A 24,360-nucleotide genomic window follows, 5' to 3' on the forward strand; every position below is an offset into this window, starting at 1 on the left:
TATACATGATAGTGTATCTATGTCAATGTTATGAAAGAGTTCCTTTTAAACTTGAGTTTACCTTGCTCTACAAGACCATATCACATCCAACAGGAAGTCCCTGGTCATGCAGGAAATCCAACATGGATTGGATTAGCACCTGAGTAGAACCACGGACACTTGTCTAAACTGATGTGTGTGATATGCACTTCCTTTAATTAAAAGCATTTAAATGAAACCATGTCCATATTATCAGTGCAGTAGATTTCCCTTGTGTTTGTGATCATTAGCCCATGTTGCCATATTCAGCTTGCCTGTTCACACTGCCAAGCTTAGAGCATCTTAGCATAAGCAAGCAGCTTCTGGCAGCTTCCTAACTGCCTCCAGCTGGACAGTTAACAGAGGGATGCTGCCAATGGGAAACAAATATTTGCCAGGAGCAATGAGGTGGAAAAGAGAAATTATCACTCTAAGATTTCATCAGAGGAGAAATCCTACTTGGCTCCCAAGGTGTTCTCTCTGCCAACAAACAAATTGGTAAATGCATTCTGATGTATTCAAGCCTCTTGTTAAAGAGGAAAGGAAAACCAGAGAAAAGGCAGAGGCTTCATTTTGACAGCACTTTAAATTCTTCAATTTCATGAAAATCTTAGTTGTAATCTCACTTCTTGACAAACATTTGGGGCCTCTTCAAAGTGTGGTTTGAGGAGCGTGTCAGCAGTACAGACTCATAGGCCATTCACAGACCCACTGATCAAAATTGTACTTCATCAAGATCCCCCCACGATTCATATATACACCTGTCTGGTTCGTTACTCCATATAGTACTTTTGCAACCCTTAGAGCAGGAAACAACCTGGAATCATCTAGTTTGGGCTCCTGCTCTTAGGCTGCCAAGTTATTACTATCTGCATGTTATGGATGAGACTTCTAAAACCCAGGGAGCATAAGCTAGTTGCCTAAAGTCACAGAACTTGATGTCTTCCGCCACAAACGCAGCATCCAGTCATACATACCAGCTTTTTCAGGGTCAGTTCAATCTACCTATATTTCCCTTTGAGAGAGTAGATTTCTTGGCCTATATTCATTTCTGGAGAAAAGATAGACTTTACTTACTTATTTTGGCTTTTGCTCTTCAAACCAGAAAAAATGTTTCAGAGAAATGTTATGATTTTGCCTAAGGGAGAATCAATCCTGACACATAGAATCAAGGCATTGAGACTTGAGAGCCTAAGGGAGACCTACTTCCAAATGGATCGTGGAGCTTCTTTCTGTTCTGTGTAGCAGGGAGCCCCTTTGGTGCACTTGATCTTATAGATGCAAGGTATAAGTCTCTCTAAGAAAAACTCACAGCAGAAGCTACCGTTATATCTGTATATACGTGGCATTGTACTGTACTTAATTTAGCTTTCCGTACAGAAAGGGTCATGAATATGCATTTTGCCTAAGAAAATTATTTCTTTTCACAGTCTCATGTGTGATGGTGCAGGCTAAGCTAATTAACATAGCTAATTTTAGCCTTAGTTTGAGGGTTTATTTTAGAAAAGGTCACAGTACTGGTGCTAACTTTTAGCTTATTGTGTGAGAGAAGGAAGCATCAAAAAGCTATACAACCAAGCAACTGCTGCACTCTGCTCCCAAGAATATAAATGTATTGTATTTGAGATTTAGTTCTGCTTGGAGTTAGTGGGACTTACAGGGTAGCTCAGCTGGTAAAGAATCCGCCTGCAACGCAGGTGACCCTGATTCGATTCCTCGGTTGGGAAGTTCCCCTGGAGAAGGGATAGGCTGCCCACTCCAGTATTCTCGGGCTTTCCTGGTGGCTCAGACAGTAAAGAATCTGCCTGCAATGTGGGAGATCTGGGTTTGATCCCTGGATTGGGAAGATACCCTGGAGGAGGGCATGGCAGCCCACTCCAGTAGTAGCCTTGCCTGGAGAATCTCCACGGACAGAGGATCCTGGCATGCTATAGTCCATGGAGTTGCAGAGAGTCGGACATGACTGAGCGACTAAGCACAGCACAGCAGAGGTAGTGATGTGGTTAGTAAGGTGGACTTAATCCCTGCTGTGTCAGGGCCTGCTGTGGGCAGCTGGGGGTCCCTGAGCTGCCTTTCTCTAGGGCTGAAGGGTGGGGGCTGGACGTCTGTGAAAGTCCTGCTTGCAGAAACTGTATAGAAGAGGTTTGCACAGGGGAGAGGTCTCAGTCTGATGACTCCTTTGACGTGGTCTCAGGGGCAGGTGAAGGGGCCAAGGCTCGAGTGGGGTGGAGTCGCTGCCTGTCCCTGCTGAGGCCAGGACTGTGGGGGCCGGAGCCACCACAGGGCCTGCCGTGTCACCCTGCCTTTCACAGAGCATGCTGGCGGGGCTGTCCCCCGTCAGCAGAGGGACAGAGGGCCCAAGCGGTGAAGGGACTCATGTGCTAGGTTTTCAAGAAATCTGGCCAGGTTCCAACTGGGGACTGTGGGCCATCCAGCGGATGCCTTGTGAGGATAGAAGGTTCTGTATTCTTGTCACAGGAGACTTTCAAGCAATCAAGATGTGGCCAGTGTGACTAGGGGACTGAATTTGTCATTCAGTTCCTTTTAATTTTAATTTAAAAGGCACACGTGTCTAATGGCTACCATATTGGACAAGGCAGTTCTAGAAGGAGAGTTCATAAAAGTGTAGAAGATGGAAAGCACGAGGAAGTTCAGGGGAAAATGTAGAGTCCAGGTCACAAAAGCCGAGGTCCTGATCTAAAGGCATATTTGAGAACCATCTGGAAAGCATCAGAAAAATGAAGCTGACTAGACCTCACCCAGGGCCACCCAATCAGAATCCCTTTTGGTGCCACCTTTAACTGAGAGCTACCACATCAATTAGCAGGAGAAGGCAGGTCTAGGAAACTGGGTTGCAGCCAGATTATAAAAGGCCTCAATACCAAGCTAAAGATTCCATACTCAACTTTATTGGCAGTGGGGGCATCCTTGGTAGGGAAAAGTGACATAGTGAGTGTTTCAGGTAACATTTGTAGCAGCCTGGATAAGACCGAGGTGGTCACAGAGCTGAGTATTCATTTCTCCCTCAGGTTCCAGAGTGCTTGTTTCACCAGGGGCTGTCTACATGCTTCCTTGGACTGAGCATTGGTTCAAAATACTCCTTAGCAAATATGCTGCTGGAAGCCTCCAGCCCCACTAAATTGTGACTGAAAATTACAGTTATCTTCCATGGGCCAGAAGGGGGCTGCATAATGAAATGCTGCTTCTGCAGCAGCCCCTTGGTGTATGGCATATGGCCTCCCCAGGACCTCCAGCTGGGGCCCCTGGTCCCCATAAAAGGGATGGCTTGCCACAGGGAAGCAGTGATCACTGGTCTGAGGGTACACCCTTCTCCCCCGTAACTTACAATCTCCAATGACCAGTCTTAGTAGCTGCTGATGGAAACTGTATTCTAGGCCTAGCTAATGACTCACCTCATAACCCTGATAAACCAGTTCACTGTGGGGGTGGAGATGGCTTTTAAAAATTGGAAAGGAAAAATAAAATCCAATTTAAGTTGAGGTTTAGAAATTGACAAAATGCTGTTTCCAAAAGAGCAAAGTTTCAGGGTCAGTTCTTTCCTTCTAATAGTGTAGGGAAGATGTGTCCAGAGGTGAGAGACTGGTGCCTTTACTGGCTCCCAGGAGGCCAGAAACCTGGGGTTTAGGAATGATCCTTGTTTACTTGATGGAGTCAAGCTGCCTCTGCCCAAGGAGTAGTTTCTCTAGCTCTGCAGTTGGCCCTTTTTGTATAAATGCTGCTTTTTTAAGATTTTTGGGAGAAATATCAACAACCTCAGATATGCAGATGATACCAATCTTGTGACAGACAGTGAAGAGAACCTTTAAGCTTCTTGATGAAGGTAAAAGAGGAAAGTTAAAAAGCTGGCTTGAAACTCAACATTAAAAAAAACTAAGATCATGGGATCCAGTCCTATCACTTCATGGCAAATAGATGGAGAAAAAGTGGAAGCAGTGACAGATTTCATTTTCTTGGGCTCCAAAATCACTGCAGATGGTGACTACAGCCGTGAAATTCAAAGGTGCTTGCTCCTTGGAAGGAAAGCTGTGACAAGCCTGGACAGTATGTTAAAAAGCAGAGACGTCACTTTGCTGACAAAGGTCTGTATTGTTAAAGCTATTGTTTTTCCAGTAGTCATATACAGATGTGAAAGCTGGACCATAAAGAAGGCTTAGCACTGAAGAATTGATGCTTTCAAACTGTGATGCTGGAGAAGACTCTTGAGAGTCTCTTGGTCTTCAGGGACATCAAACCAGTCAATTCTAAAGGAAATCAACCCTGAATATTCACTGGAAGAGTGATGCTGGAGCTGAAGCTCTAATACTTTGGCCACCTGAAGTGAAGAGTCGACTCATTGGAAAAGACCCTGATGCTGGGAAAGACTGAAGGCAAAAGGAGAAATAGAGGCAGAGGATGAAATGGCTGGATAACATCACTGAGTAAATGGACACGAGTGTGAGCAAACTCTGGGAGATAGTGAAGGACAGAGGAGCCTGGCATGCTGTAGTCCATGGCGTCACAAACAGCTGGACCCAACTTAGCAACTAAACAGCAACAAACGGTAATCATAATGGTCATTTATTAGTACCTACTAGGTGCAGGACATTATGCTATATAGAACATTTTAAGAAGACCTTAAGCAGCAACCTAGATAGCATATTAAAAAGCAGAGACATTACTTTGCCAACAAAGGTCTGTCTAGTCAAGGCTATGGTTTTTCGAGTGGCCATATATGGACGTGAGAGTTAGACTGTGAAGAAAGCTGAGTGCTGAAAAATTGATGCTTTTGAACTGTGGTGTTGGAGAAGACTCTTGAGAGTCCCTTGGACTGCAAGGAGATCCAACCAGTCCATCCTCAAAGAGATCAGTCCTGGGTGTTCATTGGAAGGACTGATGCTGAGGCTGAAACTCCAGTACTTTGGCCACCTCATGCGAAGAGTTGACTCATTCGAAAAGACCCTGATGCTGGGAGGGATTAGGGGCAGGAGGAGAAGGGGATGACAGAAGACGAGATGGTTGGATGGCATCACCGACTCAATGGGCATGAGTTTGAGTAAACTCCGGGAGGTGGTGATGGACAGGGAGGCCTGGCGTGCTGCAATTCATGGGGTCACAAAGAGTCGGATACAACTGAGCGACTGAACTGAACTGAAGTAAGCAGGACAAGTATACTAGACCTCAAGAGGTAAAAGATATAGCTGTCTGAAATATAACTGATACCCGAGAAAGGATTTCCTTTAGCAGTATCCATAGATATGGGCTCTATTGTTTTCTAGAAAATCTAAGGATTAAATCTATAATATAAAAGAATATAATCTTGCTGGCATCTGGTTGTTTTCCTTTAAGGAGCGTTTACATTATTAGCTTTTATAAAATTTTACATTGTATCTATGATTTAAGGTATTATTAATATTATTTTAATACCCCTAATCTTTGGTTGGGTTGCTTAGAAGCAGAGGCTGAGATGGTTATTCTGTAGTGTGTATCTTCTTGGGTAGAGTAGGATGAGGGTTGAGTCTGGGCAGGGTAGTGGAGATTGCTGAGCAAAAATGTGATCCAGGTACAGACTAGCTCTGCCTGACCCCACAGTAACTCAAACATGAGTGACACCTCAGAGTTGGTTCCATCTTGAGTTAGTCAGCCATTGGCCAGAACTGTTCCTGGGTGGTGGTGAGATGTAACCTCTTTGATAAGGTAATTCTTTGATCTAAGAGCAGTTGTCTAGAGAAGGAGGCATCTGTGCCCTGTTAGAAGTTGGTATGGACTGAACTGTGTTCGCCTAAAATTTAGATGTTGAAGCCCTAACCCCCAGGACCTCAAAGTGTGACTGTATTTGGAGACTGGGCCTTTAAAGAAGCAATTAAGTTGAAATGAGACTTTTAGGGCAAGGCCCAAATCCATTCTGACTAGTGTCCTTATAAGAAGAGGAGCCTTGGACACAAGAGATGCCAGCACACTTGCAAGCAAAGGTGAAACCAAAGTTGCCAGAACCTTGATCTTGGACTTCTAGCCTCCAGAACTATGAGAAAATACATTTCTGTTGTTTAAGCATTCTTTTGTGACAAACCTAGCAGACCATAACTCAGCATCTGGAGGATGAGCAGGCCAACACTCGCAGGTGGAGTGTGTTTGTTAAGGAGCTTTGGGTGGAATGGAACATCAGTAGCATTCACCACACCCACTTACAAGTCAGGAAACTGTGGCCACTGGGGTGAAGTGGGTGCCCAAGGTGATACAGTCAATAAACAGCAGAGTTGAACTTGAGTCTCTGTAGCTAATCCTCCTGATCACTATTCTGTAGTCTTTCTCAGAAGCTGCAGATATTACCAGTTAACTTGGGCTCCATTTCTGTCTTTTTTACCCTAATTTGTGCCCACCTTACATGAGATGGAGCTCCTTGGGGAAACCTAGCCAGCTCAGCATAGACAATGTCTGTATCTAAGTGCCGTCTAAAAGTGTTGTCTTTTACCCTGTTGTTTGAGAATGTTGTAGCACATTAACCTCAGGTTTTCCCTACATGTGAAATGATGTCTTTATTTAAAATGTTTTCTATTTAAAAATGAATTAGGGCAATCTTTTTCATATCCACACAGGCTGTTTTAGGGAAATAAGAAATTCTGAGATCTGCCTTGTCAGTGTAATTATGATGTCATTCTGAGCACCGGCATTGAACTTGGTCTTTGGAGAGGCCACATCATGATCTAACAGTAGATCATGGCTTGTGTTTATTATAACTTGGCTCAGTATTTTCTGGCTCAGTATAATAAAGCCATTACCTCCTTCAGAAAATTAGGAAAGAAAGGAAAAATAAAGAAGGGTATCTCTGGGCAGCTGCCTGCTACCAAGACCCCAACTTGCCTCACTGTAGCTAAAATACAGATAATCCTCTTTTTAAGAAGAGATTCTCCCCCACCACACATACCCCCTGATTACAGGATATAGCAAAAACATCATAAAAATTGTCTTGTGGATATTGTTGACTTCCTTAGAGAAGAGGCAGAAAAGTGCAATTAAAAATGCATTTTAAATGTTGGATTTCCAAAATCACAAGTCATTCGGTCCTCAGACATTAATCAGTTCTGACAGTATTGTTAGACATGCAGAGAGAGTCAGGGCGTTCTTGCAGCTGGAGCAGCGTCTGGGGCACCTGACGGAAGCCACTGTCTAACGTGAGTGCTATCACAGGCTGGGCACTATTAAACTGAGTCCTCAAACTTGCAGGCCTGTGGAATATAGCTGGAGATGGTAGTATGAGGAAGACATACTTTACTGTTTGGAGTTATGACTCCATCTGAGATATAAGGTCAGAAGATGTGAGAAACTGGGAAAGAGTAGGTCTTTCAGGGGAAAAATAATTCCTTATCTTTTACTGATCTTCCTCCTCCCTTCTGCTGACCCTCCCTAAAATAAACATCGGAAAATTCTTTGCAGGAGATACTGTGTGGTAGTTTGAAAGTTCTCATCTCTTAGAGATGTAGGCATTCACTTCTTCAACAAGAAGTTTGAATGTCTGCTTTTGGATTTGAGATGCCATGAAGAAAAAGATGAGCACAACTCCTGCCCTGTGGGAGTTTACTATCTACATTGTGCTAAATTAGTGGTTTTTAAATTTAAATGTGTGTCGGGATCCTCTGGAGGACTTGTTGAAGTGTGAATTGCTGGACCCTCACTGCAGTTTCTGATCCAGTAGGTCTGGGAGGTCCGAGAATTTGCGTTTTTAATAAGATCCTGGGCAATGCTGCTATTATTTCTCTTCTAGGACATGCTTTTGAGAACCATTGTGCTAAGCTTGCTCCCCACATTTGCTCAAATCATATGTATTGGATGGTTAGAATCATTTAGAGTAGTGGTGAGCTCACAGGCTGAGAAATTCCTCCCACATAACTAAGTTCCTTTAAAGGAAATTTGGTTTTGCCTTTAAGCAAAGTTCTTACCTTATTGGCTCTTTACAAAATCCTTTAATACATTCTTGATCATTTTAGAAGTTTAAAGTGCTGGTGCAATAATAGACAAAGTGTTGGGGAATTTATCTTTAAACAGTTGTATGTCATTTTCTCCTTGAAGGTCCAAAAGATAGAGCAGTAGTTCTCATAGTATGTTGCAGCATCTTTGTGTAGAGTTCAGGCCCCACCTCAGAGCAGCTAAATCTGAATCAGTGGGCTTTGGGGCCAAGAATCTGTTTTACAAAGGCCTCCAGGTGATCCTGACCCACAGTCCACCTTGAACACATCTGAGACAGAGTTGGACTGAGTAACAGTGGGATTGAGACTGAGTGAGGGCCCCTGGCATTCAATAGTCCTAGCTCCCTTCAGATAATTTACCAGAATGACTGTGCTTCAGTTTTCTATTTCATTAAGTCAAAGGTCTATCCCTTGTTGTATGGCACTTTTAAGAGTTTTGAGGAAGATAATCACAATTATTATTTATGACATTTAAATTTTATAAATAATGATGGAAACATGAAAATAATGATGAAAATAGTGTCATAAGTAGATGAAAATTCCTAGCTAATCATAAAATTTCTTTGTCTTGTTCACTTAAGAAGGCTTTCTTATCTCTCCTTGCTATCCTTTGGAAGTCTGCATTCAGTTAGGTATATCTTTTCCTTTCTCCTTTGCCTTTTGCTTCTCTTCTTTTCTCAACTATTTGTAAGGCTTCCTCAGACAACCATTTTGCCTTCTTGTGTTTCTTTTTTCTTGGGATGATTTTGGTCACCGCCTCCTGTACAATGTTGCAGACCTCTGTCCATAGTTCTTCAGGCACTCTGTCTATCAGATCTAAGCCCTTGAATCTATTTGTCATTTCCACTGTTTAATAAGGGATTTGATTTAGGTCATACCTGAATGGCTTAGTAGTTTTCTCTACTTCCTTCCATTTAAGTCTTAACTTTGCAATAAGGAGCTCATGATCTGACCCGGAGTCAGCTCCTGGTCTTGTTTTGCTTACTGTATAGGGCTTCTCCATTTTTTGATGCAAATAGATAGAGGAAAGCAATAGAATGGGAGAGACTAGAGATCTCTGCAAGAAAATTAGAGATACAAAGGGGATATTTCATGAAAAGATGGGCACGATAAAGGACAGAAATGGTAAGGACCTAGCAAAAACAAAAGAGATTAAGAAGAGGTGGCAAGAAGACACAGAAGAACTGTACAGAAAGGCCTTAATGATGTAGATAACCATAATGGTGGTGTCACCCACCTAGAGCCAGACATCCTGGAGTGTGAAGTCAAGTGGGCCTTAGGAAGCCTTACCATGAACAAAGTTAGTGGAGGTGATGGAAATCCAGCTGAGTTATTTCAAATCCTGAAAGATGATGCTGTTAAAGTGCTGCATGTGATATGACAGCAGATTTGGAAAACTCAGCAGTGGCCATATGACTGGAAAAGGTCAGTTTTCATTCCAATCTCAAAGAAGGGCAATGCCAAAGAATGTTCTAACTGCCACACAACTGTGCTCATTTCACATGCTAACAAGGTAATGCTCAAAATCCTTCAAGCTAGGCTTCAGCAGTACAAGGTCCAAGAAATTCTAGATGTATAAGCTCTGGATTTAGAAAAGGCAGAGGAACAAGAGATCAAATTGCCAACATCCATTGGATCATAGATAAAGCAAGTGAATTCCAGAAAAACATCTACTTCTGCTTCATTAACTACACTAAAGCCTTTGATTGTGTGGATCACAACAAACTGGAAAATTCTTAAAGAGTTGGGAATACCAGACTACCTTGCCTGCCACCTGAGAAACCTGTGGCAGATCGAGAAACAGCAGTTAAAACCGGATATGGAACAACGGACTGGTTCAAAATTGAGAAAGGAGTATGTCAAAGCTATATATTGTCACCCTCCTTATTTAACTTATATGCAGAGTACATCATGTGAAATGTTGAGCTGGATCAATCACAAGCTGGTATGAAGACTGCTGGGAGAAATACTGATAACCTCAGATATGCAGATGACACCACCCTAATGGCAGAAAGTGAAGAGGAACTAAAAAGCTTCTTGATGAAGGTGAAAGAAGAAAGTGAAAAATTTGACTTAAAACCCAACATTCAAAAAACCAATACCATGGCATCTGGTCCCATCACTTCATAGCAAATAGATGGGGAAACAAGGGAAACAGTGACAGACTTTATTTTCTTGGGCTCTGAAATCACCATGGATGGTGACTGCAGCCATGAAATTAAAAGACGCTTAGTCTTTGGAAGAAAAGCTATGACAGCCTAGAGACATCACTTTGCTGACAAACATCCGTCTAGTCAAAGCTATGTTTTTTCAGTAGTCATGTTCGGATGTGAGAGACCATTAAAAAGGCTGAGAATTGATGCTTTTTGAACTGTGGTGTTGGAGAAGACTCTTGAGAGTCCCTTGGACTGCAAGGAGATCAAACCAGTCAGTCCTAAAGGAAATCAATCCTGAATATTCATTGGAAGGACTGATGCTGAAGCTGAAGCTCCAGTACTTTGGCCACCTGATGCAAAGAGCTGACTCACTGGAAAAGACCCTGATGCTGGGAAAGACTGAGGACATGAGAAGGGGATGAGAGAGGATAATATGGTTGGATGGCATCATCGACTCAATGGACAAGAATTTGAGGAAACTACTGGAGATAGTGAAAGACAGGGAAGGATGATATACTGCAGTCCATGGGGTCACAGAGAATCGAACATGGCTGAGTGACTGAACAACAGCAACCATAAAATAGCACTAATGCAGTGGAATAAAGACAGGATTCAGGTAATTTACATTCTCTTCTGCCATGTATTCAGCTGTGTGACATGTGGTTGGTTATTAGCCTGTCTCTCACCTTATCTAAAAATTGAGATAAAAAGGTTGTCCTGGTCTAAGTTGAATCACTGTTGCAGTGATAAAGTAGAATAATGGATACGAATGTGTGTTTAAAAACAATCTATGAAGTGCTGTGACTCTGACCTGCTAATTCATGGTTTTGTTATTCCCCATCATTAAAATGGGAATAGGCCTCTATAACTCTATAGAGATTGTGAGTAGTGAGACAACTAACATCAGGACGATTTGAGCTCAGATCCCCTGGAGAAGGAAATGGCAACCCACTCCAGTATTCTTGCCTGGGAAATCCCATGGACAGTGGAGCCTGGCGGGCTATAGACCATGGTGTTGCAAAAGAACCAGACACACTTAGTGGCTGAACAGTAGCAACAACAAAAGTAAAGTTTATTTCTTCGTTAATTGTCTGTAACATATAAATGTTGTAAGATGTGGAGATATTATAAAGCCTTACGCATTTTATTATGGTGCTTCTATAATAGTATATGCTAGTACTTTTGTTTGAACTAGTCACATCCTGGAGCAGAAGTTTTCACATTGTGGCCCTCAGGCCAGCAGCACCAGCATCCCCCTGGAACTTGTCAGAAATGCATGTTTCCAGGCCTCCCCCCTGACCTGCTGGATCAGGGCTCTATGTGAGGCGCAGCGGTACATGTTTTAACAAGCCCTGCAGGTGGTCCTGCTGCTCACTTAAGTCTTAGAGGAAGGGCTTTATTAGGGTCTCTGTTGAAGGGTCTGACAAAGAGCAGCCTTTTCCCAGGACAGGTTAACTGTCTCTCTTTTTCTCCAGCATGGATTTGCAACAACTGTGTCCAAGCTCAGGCAGCCATTGTTAGATTCCTGTGTAAATGTATCTGTCACCACCGCCCAGTGTAGTGGAAATCTGGATGCTGCTCCCAAGCATCTATCAGGAGGCTGACTTCAGGGTATGAGAAAATGAAAGCTATTTATCTCAGACCATTTTCCCCTCCATGACAGCAGAAATGAGCCTTCGCCTAACAAGGCTTCACACTGGACCAGTGTCTGAAAAACACACAATTTGACAAACAGCATGAGCTGACTTCTTTCTTCCAATTTTTCCATTTGAAATGCACCCTTTTCTGAGCCTCACCAAGTTAGTGGTATTTGAGTAAGAAACACTGGTGATGGGTCCATCCTGGTCTATTTCATGACTTGGACACCTGTCCATTTCTTCCCTCCTCTTCTCCCTGGGAGGGGATGCTTGACGGAGAGAGAAAGGGACTGACTGTGTGCAGGGAGCCATGTTATGGGAAGGGCTCGATGTTCAGTAAGAGAAACCCTTGTCTGTGGGGTGGGGCTGTGGTGTGATCCGGCTGCCACCTGCTTTTCTAAATAAAGTTCACAGCCAATGGAACACACATGCTCATGCATTTATGTATTGTCTATGTCTGCTTTCACACTACAAAGAGTTGGGTAGTTGTGACAGGGACTGTATACCCTGCAAAACCTAACACTTTTTCTGTCAAGCCCTTTACAGAGCAAGTTTGTTCACCCCTGTCATAGAGGTTCCCTCTGTGCTGCCTGGAAGAGCCAGGATGGAACCAGAGACAGGAAGGTGATGGGAGGAGAGGAGGGTGTAAAATTCCCCGGGGTCCCTCTGGAGTCCAGCAGTCAGAAGGGCAGTGGGAGGAGCCACTCCTTACTGCCTTTGGAGTTGGGTACTGTGTGGATTTTGAGAAGTGATTCTATTTAAAATATTGTTAAAATTTTTAACTTGACATCCATTTGTGATTGCCTGATATTTATTTTCTTCCTGGTGTTGAGCATTACAGACAAAACTACAGAGTTTTATGTTAAATGTCAGTAGCTCACATTTCCTGGACACATACCGTGTGCATTAATAGCTGCATCATACTATGTAATGTTCACAATGATTCAATGAGATGAGTGCTACCATCCCCACTCTACAGATGAGAAAACTGAATGGCAGGAAGTTTACATAACACCCAGCATTAAGAGCCTCAATTTAAATGTGGGTCTTTTTGATGCCAAAGTCAGCATTCTAAACCAGTGTTTTTCAAATTCTGGGTTGAGAAATCAGTTTAGCAAGTTGCAACTAGCATTAAAAGAAAAAAAAAAAAAAAGAGAGAAATCATTGAATAGATGCCAGAGTGTGTCATTTGTAGTATGGGTATATATTGATGCATGAAGCTTTTGTTTCAACTATAAAGATGTTTTTATATAAACACAAATCCAAGCACATTTCCATACCCTGGGCAACAATATAAATGATATGTCTTACTCTTTCAGAGTCAATCTTGAAAGCAAATATTCTTTCCTGAAAGTGGGGTGTGGGGGATAGAGAAACAGAGGGAGAAAATATGAGTGAGTCAGTGAATGGATAACTGTCATAGACAGACTCAGGGAGAGGACACGGGAGGAAGTGGGACGACAGAGAATGGACGTCTCTGTGGAAGAGACACAGAGACCCAGGGAGAGGCCGAGGGTGGTGGGGAAGAGAGGCAGGAAGTCTACTCAGCGAGTGCATGCCCCTGCTTGAAGATGAAACTGGAGACCTGAATTGTCCTCTTGGTAGATTTTGGTTTTCATATACTTCTCTTGCTGTGATACTTTTGTCATTCTGAGTGTGAGTCAAATAAAGATTTTTATAAAACATGGCCCCTGTGTACAAATACTCTGTTTCATCTGCTGCTCAACTGATAATAGGTGATCGGAGGGGAGAACAGACTGTGTTGGAGTTCTGAGAGAAAGTGTGAGTTTCCTAAAGAATTGGCAGAGGCATTTTTGAATATGTGTATTAATAATTCTTGTTTTGAGCTGGCCAGTTTTAATTCCATAGTACTGCCTCTTGTGTTCTATGCAAAATCATAGATAGCAAAGATTTTAAAACATTCAATTGTCAGGGCTTTGTACATCCACTAAGTATTTTGCTTTCAAGGGATTTTGGAATCAGTTGATGAAAAGTTCATTTTTACAGATGTGGAAATTGATGGAACACTTGATAAAGTTTCCCTATACACAGATGCTTTCATAAGAATCATGTTACTGAATCTTCATAGCTACCCTGTTAGATTACCTTTTGTCTGCTTCACTAGAAAAAAATAAAGCTCAGTAAGTTCAAATCCCTCACTCAAGTTTCTCATTTAAGAGGTGGCAGAGCTAGATTCAAACCTTGATTCTCTAACCCCAAATTCCATATTTTCCCCACATAAAATAATAGACTCAGGTGGCACCAGTGGTAAAGAATTCATCTGCCAATGCAGGAGACATTAGAGATGCTGGTTCGATCACTGAGCCAAGAAGATCCCCTGGAATAGGAAACAGCAATGCACGCCAGTATTCTTACTGGGAAAATTCCATGGACAGAGGAGCCTGGCAGGCTGCAGTCCATGGGGTCTCAAAGAGTTGGACATGACTTAGCACACATGCACTAGACATAAAATAGCAACAGTGGGATGAAAACCAGTGCTCTGGTTCACAGTTTAGAAGGATAATTTTGTTTATAAGTCAGTCAGTTCAGTCACACAGTCATGTCCAACTCTGCAACCCCGTGGACTGCAGCACGCCAGGCTTCTCTGTCCATCATCAACTCCCAGACCTTGCTAAAATTTGTGTCCATCGAACCAGTGGTGCCATCCAACCATCTCATCCTCTGTCGTCCCCTTCTCCTCCTACCTTCAATCTTTCCCAGCATCAGGGTCTTTTCCAGTGGGTCAGTTCTTCGCATCAGGTGGCCAAAGTATTGGAGTTTTAGCATCCGTCCTTCCAATGAGTATTCAGGACTGATTTCCTTTAGGATGGACTGGTTGGATCTCCTTGCAGTCCAAGGGACTCTCAAGAGTCTTCTCCAACACCACAGTTCAAAAGCATCAGTTCTCTGGCACTCAGCTTTCCTTATAGTTCAACTCTTATATCCATAGTTGACTAATAGAAAAACCATAGCTTTGACTAGGTGGACCTTTGTCGGCAAAGTAATGTCTCTGCTTTTTAAAGTGCTGTCTAGGTTTGTCATAACTTTTCTTCCAAGGAGTAAGCTTCTTTTAATTTCATGGCTATAGTCATGCCATGATTATATATATAATATATATACATAATTATAATGTTAGTCATGCTAACCTGCAGTGACTTTGGAGCCCCCAAAATAAAGTGTTTGTTTCCATTTTTTCCCCATCTATTTGCCATGAAGCACTGGGACGAGATGCCATGATCTTCGTCTTTTGAATGTTGAGTTTTAAGCCAACTTTTTCACTCTCCTCCTTGTGGTAGAAAGTGAAGAAGAACTAAAGATGAAGGTGAAAGAGCAGAGTGAGATGGTTGGGTGGCATCACCGACTCAATGGACATGAGAATGAGCAAGCTTTGGGAGATGGTGATAAACAGGGAAGCCTGGTGTGCTGCAGTCCAAAGGGTCACAAAGAGGCAGACACAGCTGAGTGACTGAACAGCAACAACAACTAATGTGTACAAAGCCTAAATGCCATGGTTTTAATAAGGTAGAGAGAGTACCATTATTTAACTTTCTCCCTTCCCCAAGGATATTTCTTATCTCTAGGCTCCCATTAGCAAATTGGAATTGATATCACTGTGCTTTTTTGGGATCTTGGATTTTGAATGGACCAACAAATCCATTCTTAGCCTTTCTTGGTTGAAGACCATTATAAGCACCAACCGGACTTTCCTGGTGGCTCAGTGGTAAAGAATCCACCTGCCAGTACAGGAGACACAGGTTTGATCCTTGGATCAGGAAGATCCCCTGGAGAAGGAAACGGCAACCCACTCCAGTTTTCTTGCCTGGGAAATCCCACGGACAGAGGCACCAGGCGGGCTGCAGTCTATGGGGTTACGAAGAGTCGAACATGACTTAGCAACTGAACAGCAGCAACAATATTTCTAGTTGGTAATAATGTTGCTTCGAGTAACTTAGGTAGCACTTCCTGGCAACAGCTTAACTGGGTGGCCTTTCCTTGTGTTTTTTTGTTGTTGTTGTTTGTTTTTTAAGAAATGCTTCATATTCATGTGAGTAAGTAGAACCTTAGTGTGAACTACATCTCAAAAACCTTCATAGCCTTAGAACTTTAACATTTCCCTCAGCTTGCCAATAATGCCATTTCTATATATTCTATCCCTCTTGCCTGATCTCCCTACTAGTATTTTCTTTAAAAGAAGAAATTCCCAGGAAGAATGCTTATATTTGTCCCCTCCACTGTGTCCACAATAACTTTATGTGGATAGTAGAGTCTGGTGGCCAAGGCATCTTACTTTGCTTTTGGTCCTAAATGCCCTTATTTGTAATAATGATTCATGCCTCTGAATGTAAAGACTTTAGAAGAGGTCATTTCTTCTTGTTTCATGGTTTTATTCTTACAGTTTCAAAAAGTGGTTGCAAATAGAGCCATCCCTCCTTTCCTCCACTGGTTTAACTGCTGAGTATTTATTACATTCTACTAGGTACATTCAGGAAGCTAAGATTTCACTCTGCACTTTATGAAAGCTTTGTTAGTGTTAACAGAATACATATCTCTGGGAAAACATGGGGGTCCTAGACTCATTATAATGTTAATGACCAACAGGACCTGATTTTTGCTTATTCTTTATTTCAGAGATCCCAGAAGACCCGCTTGTGGCTGAAGAGTATTATGTTGATGTATTTGATTCCTTTTCTGAAGAAAGTGAGGAGAGTGAGGAAGAAAAAACAGTATTCTCAGTCAGAGATGAAGAGGTTGAGGATGAAGGACCCCAGCCTGTTTACAGGACAAACCAACAGGTAAACGTTGCTGCCGGCAGAAGCAGTGGGGCTGTCCAAGGTGCTGACCAGGCTGTGCCTTCCCAGGAAGAGTCAAGGGAATCTTAGAACCCAAGTAGGAAAACCAAGGTTTGTTATACAGGCTCTACATGATGTGTCTTGATTTCCAAGGCCCAGGGGCAGGCAGGGCCCCATGGGATTGTGAGAATCTGGATATATTGATGAGGGAAGGGCTGGAGCACTCAGTACTGATTCAGGTGGGAGGATGATACACACTACACTGTTTATACACTGAGGAGCACCCCACACATAGCTGCCGAATAAACATTCCATGTGTCTCTTTAGAAGAGAGAAGAGGATATTTAAAATTATACTGTTCTGCCTGGTAGTCAGATTTGTGAGTCATGTCCCAGTGCATTAATTAGTTCTGGGGTTGAGGTCCAGAGATCTTGGGCTTAGGAGATGGTCTTCCTAGCCACTCCAGCCCTTGAAGTTCCCCCGTTACATACAGTGCTGGAATCTCTGAGTCCACGACCTTGCCACAGATTCTGTAACAATAACAATAGTAGCTTCATGTGGGTCATACACCAAGAGACAGCCCTGCATGTGATTTCACTGTTGGTTGCCTGCAGGAGAGAGGAAAAGCAAGAGTTGTGTGAACAAAAAGCTGGTGACTCTGGGCAATTTATTCAGTTTATACTTGATTTTCTTCCTAGGCCATAATCTGATAATCTTCCTAGTCCTAAACTTTCATAGGTACAGAAGCTTTTTACTAACTGAAAACATTAAGCTAGTAAGATAACAGTCAGTCAAAGGGCATCTGTGTTAATGGAGACTTAATTCAGGGGGATTAACTGAAGGTTGTCCAAAATCCATTCAGTCCTTTTTAATGAAGACTAGGCAATTCATCATAATACTCAATGAATAAATCCAGTAAGAAATGTTCTCAAGTTCTCCATAAGAAAAAGAAAGAGGCAGGGAGAAGGGGATAGAAGGGAGTGGTATAGAGCTGAGCAGAGAAAGGGATGAGAAAAGAGAAAGGATGAGAGAGAGAACTTAAGAGATAAATACATGAAGAGAGAAACAAATAAACATTGAGAAAAACAAGAGTCCAGACAGTGAGGATTCAGCATACCAAAATAAAAACACTTCCCTTACACCATTTCCCTGTTTTCTCCAGTGAACTTGTAAACAGAAGCACCTCCTACCACAAACTGAAAATATAAGCTCTACTTCTGTGCCTCCATCCTAAACAGCAGAGACTAATATTGTTACATTATTACAGAAGCTTCATTCTGTGCCTGTGGTTGCAAAGCACACAATATGCAAAACACATCTTCTGTTTCTGTCCAAAGCATCAAGTGGTAAAAGTTTAGCTACTAACATTATTACTTTAAAATATTTTCAATAAAATAAAACCCATTTCAGAAAACCAGAGGAATCACTTGCAGATCATGTGACCTTGTGTAAGTCACTAAACCCCACTGTGCCTTGGTTTCCCAATCTAATGAAGTAATTAATAATGAGGTAGTAGCTGTTATTAAGATAAAGCTATATAGCCATTTTGTGGCTTTTTTTTATGATACTTCCAAAACTCCTTAATTCTAAAGTGAGAGTTTATGGTACTTCCCTCATGGTCCAGTGGTTAACAATCTGCCTTCCAGAGTCTGGTTAAAGATGGTGGAGTAGAAGGATGTGCGCTCATCTCCTCCTGAGAGAGCACCAAAATTGCAACTAGCTGTTGAACAACCATCAACAGTAGGACACTGGAATCTAACAAAAAAAGATACCCCATGTCCAAAGACAAAGAAGCTGCAGCGAGACAGCAAGACAGGAAGGGCTCTAGCACAGTAAAATCAAATCCCATACCCATCTGTTGGGTGACCCACAAACTGGAGAGCAATAATACCAAAGAAGTTCTCCCACTATTGTGAAAGTTCTGAACCCCATGTCAGGCCTCCCAGCCTGGGGATAATACAAAGAGACTGGGAATCCCCAGGGAATTTGGCCTGAGGGCCAGTGGGATTTGATTATAGGCCTTTCAGAGGACTGAGGGAAACAGACACTCCAGTCTTGGAAGGCACAAACAAAATTTTGCATGCACCAAGACCCAGAGGAGAGGAGCAGTGACCCCACAGGAGACTGAACCAAAACCACCTGCTAGTGTTAGAGGGCTTTCTATGGAGACATGAGTCTGTATGGGCTTACCACAGGGATGGGGGCGCTGGAAGGTCCCCCTTGGCATAAACCCTCTTGGAATTCACCATTAATCCTACCATACAGCCTGTAGACCCCAGGGCTGGGTCACCTCAGGTCAAACAACTACTAAGGAGGGAGTACAACCCCACCCATCAGCAGATAATTGGATTAAAGCTTAACTCAGCAAAGCCCTGCCCACCAGAGCAAGACCCAGTTTTCCCATCACCAGTCCCTCCCATCAAGAAACATACACAAGCCTCTTAGCCTCATCCATCAGAGGGCAGATAGAAGAAGCAAGAAGAAGCACAGTCTCACAGTGGTTATAACAAAAACTATATCACAGAAAGTTAATCATGATGAAAAAGCAGAAAGTTATGTCCCAGATGAAGGAACAAGATAAAAACAGCCCAGAAAAACAACTAAATGAAGTGGAGATAGGCAGCCTTTCAGAAAAAGAATTCAGATAATGATAGTGAAGATGATTCAGGATCTCAGGAAAAGAATGGAAGCAAAGATTGAGAACAAGCAAGAAATGTTTATCGAAGATATAGAAGAACTAAAGAACAAACAGAGATGAATAATACACTAGAAGGAATCCATAGCAGAATAACTGAGGCAGAAGAATGGATAAATGACCTTGGAGGACAAGATGGTGGAAGTCACTGCCACAGAACAGAGTGTAGAAAAAAGAAGGAAAAAGAATGAAGACAGCCTAAGAGACGCCTGGGATAACATTAAACACACCAACATTTGCATTATAGGGGTCCCAGAAGGAGAAGGAAAAGAGCAAGGACCTGAGAAAATATTTGAAGAGATAATAGCTGGAAAATTTCTTAATATGGGAAAGGAAATAGTCAACCAAGTCCAGGAAGCTCAGAGAGTCTCAGGCAGGATAAACCCAAGGAGGAACACACCAAGACACAGTAATAAAACTGACAAAAAGACAGAGAAGGGAAAAATGACAAATAACATACACGGGAACTCTCATTAGGCTATCAGCTGACTTTTCAACAGAAACTGTATAAACCAGAAAGGAATGGCATGATACATTTAAAGTGATGAAAGGAAAGAACCTACAACCTAGAATACTCTACCCAGTAAGACTGTCCTTCAGATCTGATGGAGACATCAAAAGCTTTCCAGACAAGCAAAAGTTAAGAGAATTCAGCGGCACCAAACCAGCAGTACAACAAATACTAAAGGAAATTCTCCACGCAGGAAAGACAAGAGAAGAGAAAGCCATACAGAAAATAAACTCAAAACAGTTAAGAAAATGGTGGTAGGGTCATATATATAGATAACTGCCTTAAATGTAAATGGATTAAATGCACCTACCAAAAGACATAGACTGGCTGCGTGGATGAACACATGTGCATGTATGCACTTCCACGTACCACATCACTCTGCTTCACACCCCCAGATTGAATGTAATTATTTTATATTGTTAAGCTAATCATGTTTCCATTATGGTTTGCAATTGTAATTATCTTTTATTGTTTCTTTCCCTATTGATTGTGAAATCACAATCTGTGTGGATCACAGTCTGTGTGGATCACAACAAAGTGTGGAAAATTCTCAAAGAGATGGGAATACCGACCACCTTACCAGCCTCCTGAGAAATCTGTATGCAGGTCAAGAAGCAACAGTTAGAACTGGACATGGAACAACAGACTGGTTCCAAATCAGGAAAGGAGTTCATCAAGGCTGTATATTTCACCCTCCTTATTAAACTTATATGCAGAGTACATCGTGCAAAATGCCAGGCTGGATGAAACACAAGCTGGAATCACGATTGCTGGGAGAAATATCAATAAACTTAGATATGCAGATGACACCACCCTTATGGCAGAAATTGAAGAAGAGCTAAAGAGCCTCTTGGTAAAATGAAAGAGGAGAGTGATAAAGTTGGCTTAAAGCTCAACATTCAGAAAACTAAGATCATGGCATCTGGTCCCATCACTTCATGACAAATAGATGGGGAAACAACGGAAACAGTGAGAGACTTTATTTTTGGGGGGTCCAAAATCTGCACATAGCGACTGCAGCCATGAAATTAAAAGATGCTTGCTTCTTGGAAGAAACGTCTTGACCAACCTAGACAGCATATTAAAATGCAGAGACATTACTTTGCCAAAAAATGTGGTTTCTAGTAGTTTTCCAGTAATCATGTATAGATATGAGAGTTGGACCATAAAGAAAGCTGAACACCAATGAATTGATGCTTTTGAACTGTGGTGTTGGAGAAGACTCTTGAGAGTCCCCTGGACTGCAAGGAGATCCAACTAGTCCATCCTAAAGGAAATCAGTCCTGAATATTCATTGGAAGGACTGATGTTGAAGCTGAAACTCCAATACTTTGGCCACCTTATGTGAAGACTGACTCATTTGAAAGGACCCTGATGCTAGGAAAGATTGAAGGCAGGAGAAGGGAACAACAGAGGATGAGATGGTTGGATGGCATCACCGACTCAACGGACATGAGTTTGAGCAAGCTCTGAGAGTTGATGATAGACTGAGAAGCCTGGCTTACTTCAGTTCATGGAGTTGGAAAGAGTCGGACATGACTGAGCGACTGAACTGAACTGATTTTGAAAATTGATAAGTGTCTTTTACTATTGTGATTATGTAACTGTTACTCACTTAATATCATTGTATCTATCAGAATTTATAAAACTATCAATTCTTCAACACTCAGCTTTCTTTATAGTCCAACTCTCACACTCATACATGACTACTGGAAAAACCATAGCCTTGACTAGATGGACCTTTGTTGGCAAAGTAATGTCTCTGTGTTTTAATATGCTGTCTAGGTTGGTCATAACGTTTCTTCCAAGGAGTAAGCGTCTTTTAATTTCCTGGCTGCAGTCAACGTCTGCAGTGATTTTGGAGCCCCCCAAAATAAAGTCTGCCACTGTTTCCACTGTTTCTCCATCTATTTATCATGAAGTGATGGGACCAGATGCCATGATCTTTGTTTTCTGAATGTTGAACTTTAAGCCAACTTTTTCACTCTCTTCTTTCACTTTCATCAAGAAGCTCTTTAGTTCTTCTTCACTTTCTGCAATAAGGGTGGTGTCATCTGCATATCTGAGGTTATTGATATTTCTCTCGGCAATCTTGATTCCGGCTTGTGCTGCATCCAGCCCAGCATTTCTCAGGATGTACTCTGCATATAAGTTAAATAAGCAGAGTGACAATATACAGCCTTGACATACACCTTTCCCAATTTGGAACCAGTCTGTTGTTCCATGTCCAGTTCTAACTGTTGCTTCCTGACCTGCATACACATTTCTCAAGAGGCAGGTTAGGCAGTCTGGTATTCCCATCTCTTGAAGAATTTTCCACAGTTTGTGATGATCCACACAGTCAAAGGCTTTGGCATAGTCAATAAAGCAGAAATAGATGTTTTTCTGGAACTCTCTTGCTTTTTCGATAATCCAACAGATGTTGGCAATTTGATCTCTGGTTCCTCTGCCTTTTCTAAAACCAGCTTGAACATCTAGAAGTTCATGGTTCACAAACTGTTGAAGCCTGTCTTGGAGTATTTTGAGCATTACTTTGCTAGCGTGTGAGATGAGTGCAATTGTGCGGTAGTTTGAGCATTCTCTGGCATTGCCTTTCTTTGGGATTGGAATGAAAACTGACCTTTTCCAGTCCTGTGGCCACTGCTGAGTTTTCCAAATTTGCTGGCATATTGAGTGCAGCACTTTCACAGCATTGTCTTTTAGGATTTGAAATAGATCAACTGGAATTCCATCACCTCCACTAGCTTTGTTTGTAGTGATGCTTCCTAAGGCCCACTTGACTTCACATTCCAGGATGTCTGGCTCTAGGTGAGTGATCACACCATCGTAATTATCTGCGTCATGAAGATCTTTTTTGTACAGTTTTTCTGTGTATTCTTGCCACCTCTTCTTTAATATCTTCTGTTTCTGTTAGGTCCATACCATTTCTGTTGTTTATTGAGCCTGTCTTTGCATGAAATGTTCCCTTAGTATCTCTGATTTTCTTGAAGAGGTCTCTAGTCTTTCCCATTCTATTGTCTTCCTCTATTTCTTTGCACTGATCTCTGAGGAAGGCTTTCTTATCTCTCCTTGCTATTCTTTGGAACTCGGCATTCAAATGGGTATATTTTCCTTCTCTCCTTTGCTTTTCACTTCTCTTCTTTTCACAGCTATTTGTAAGGCCTCCTCCGATAGCCACTTTGCCTTTTTGCATTTCTTTTCCTTGGGGATGGTCTTGATCCCTGTCTCCTGTACAATGTCATGAACCTCCGTTCATAGTTCATCAGGCACTCTGTCAGATCTAGTCCCTTAAATCTACTTCTCACTCCCACTCTATAGTCATAAGGGGTTTGATTTAGTTCATACCTGAATGGTCTAGTGGTTTTCTCCACTTTCTTCGATTTCAGTCTGAATTTGGCAATAAGGAGTTCATGATCTGAGCCACAGTCAGCTTCTGGTCTTATTTTTGCTGACTGTATAGAACTTCTCCACCTTTGGCTGCCAAGAATATAATCTATAGTCCATCTGATTTTGGTGTAGACCATCTGGTGATGTCCATGTGTAGAGTCTTCTCATGTGCTGTTAGAAGAGGGTGTTTGCTATGACCAGTGTGGTCTCTTGGCAAAACTCTGTTAGCCTTTGCCCTGCTTCCTTGTGTATACTCCAAGGCCAAATTTTCCAGTTACTCCAGGTGTTTCTTGACTTCCTTCTTTAGCATTCCAGTCCCCTGTAATGAGAAGGATATCTTTTTTGGGTGTTAGTTCTAGAGAGTCTTGTAGGTCTTCATAGAACCATTCAACTTCAGCTTCTTCAGCATTACTGGTCTGGGCATAGACTTGGATTACTGTGATATTGAATGGTTTGCCTTGGAAATGAACAGAGATCATTATATTGTTTTTGAGATCGCATCCAAGTACTGCATTTCGGACTCTTTCATTGACTGTGAAGGCTACTCCATTTCTTCTAAGGGATTCTTGCCCAGAGTAGTAGATATAATGATCATCTGAGTTAAATCCACCCCTTCCAGTCCATTTTAGTTCAATGATTCCTAAAATGTCGAAGTTCACTCTTGCCATCTCCTGTTTGACCACTTCCAATTTGCCTTGATTCATGGACCTAATATTCCAGGATCCTATGCAATATTGCCCTTCACAGCATCGGACTTTGATTCTATCACCAGTCATATCCACAACTGGGTGTTGTTTTTGCTTTGACTCCATCTCTTCATTCTTTCTGGAGTTATTTCCCCACTGATCTCCAATAGCATATTGGGCAGCTACCGACCTGGGGAGTTCATCTTTCAATGTCCTATCTTGATTGGTCAACAGAAAAATAATAGAACTCTGTATCACCAAAACTAGGATCTAAAAGAAAAACCTGTAAACACTTTTTAAAATCCAGATGCATATCAGAATTATCTTGAAAATTTTTGAAAAATATAAATGCTTAGGTACTACTTTTTTTTCTTCAGAGCTCCAGATATGTTTCCAATGAGCAGTCATGTTTAAAAACAGCTGGGCTGTATGATGATCTTGAACTTTTATCCAGTTTGTTTCACTTTTTCTATTTTATAGTCGGTGCTTCCATTTCATTTAGTTTATGTTCTCCAATTT

General features: G+C 42.0%; 1 protein-coding gene across 9 annotated transcripts in view; it reads left to right on the top strand.

Moving 5' to 3' along the window:
• NEK11 (NIMA related kinase 11) overlaps positions 1–24,360 on the top strand; it is a 280,951-nt gene that overhangs the window by 167,907 nt on the left and 88,684 nt on the right. For all 9 annotated transcript variants that reach the window (XM_043874531.1, XM_043874532.1, XM_043874537.1 and 6 more), the window contains one exon: positions 16,402–16,565. In XM_043874531.1, coding sequence (XP_043730466.1) covers positions 16,402–16,565 — 164 coding nt within the window. The remainder of the gene's footprint in view (positions 1–16,401; positions 16,566–24,360) is intronic.

Source organism: Cervus elaphus, chromosome 19 (assembly GCF_910594005.1).
Source record: "Cervus elaphus chromosome 19, mCerEla1.1, whole genome shotgun sequence".
Lineage (NCBI taxonomy): Eukaryota > Metazoa > Chordata > Mammalia > Artiodactyla > Cervidae > Cervus > Cervus elaphus.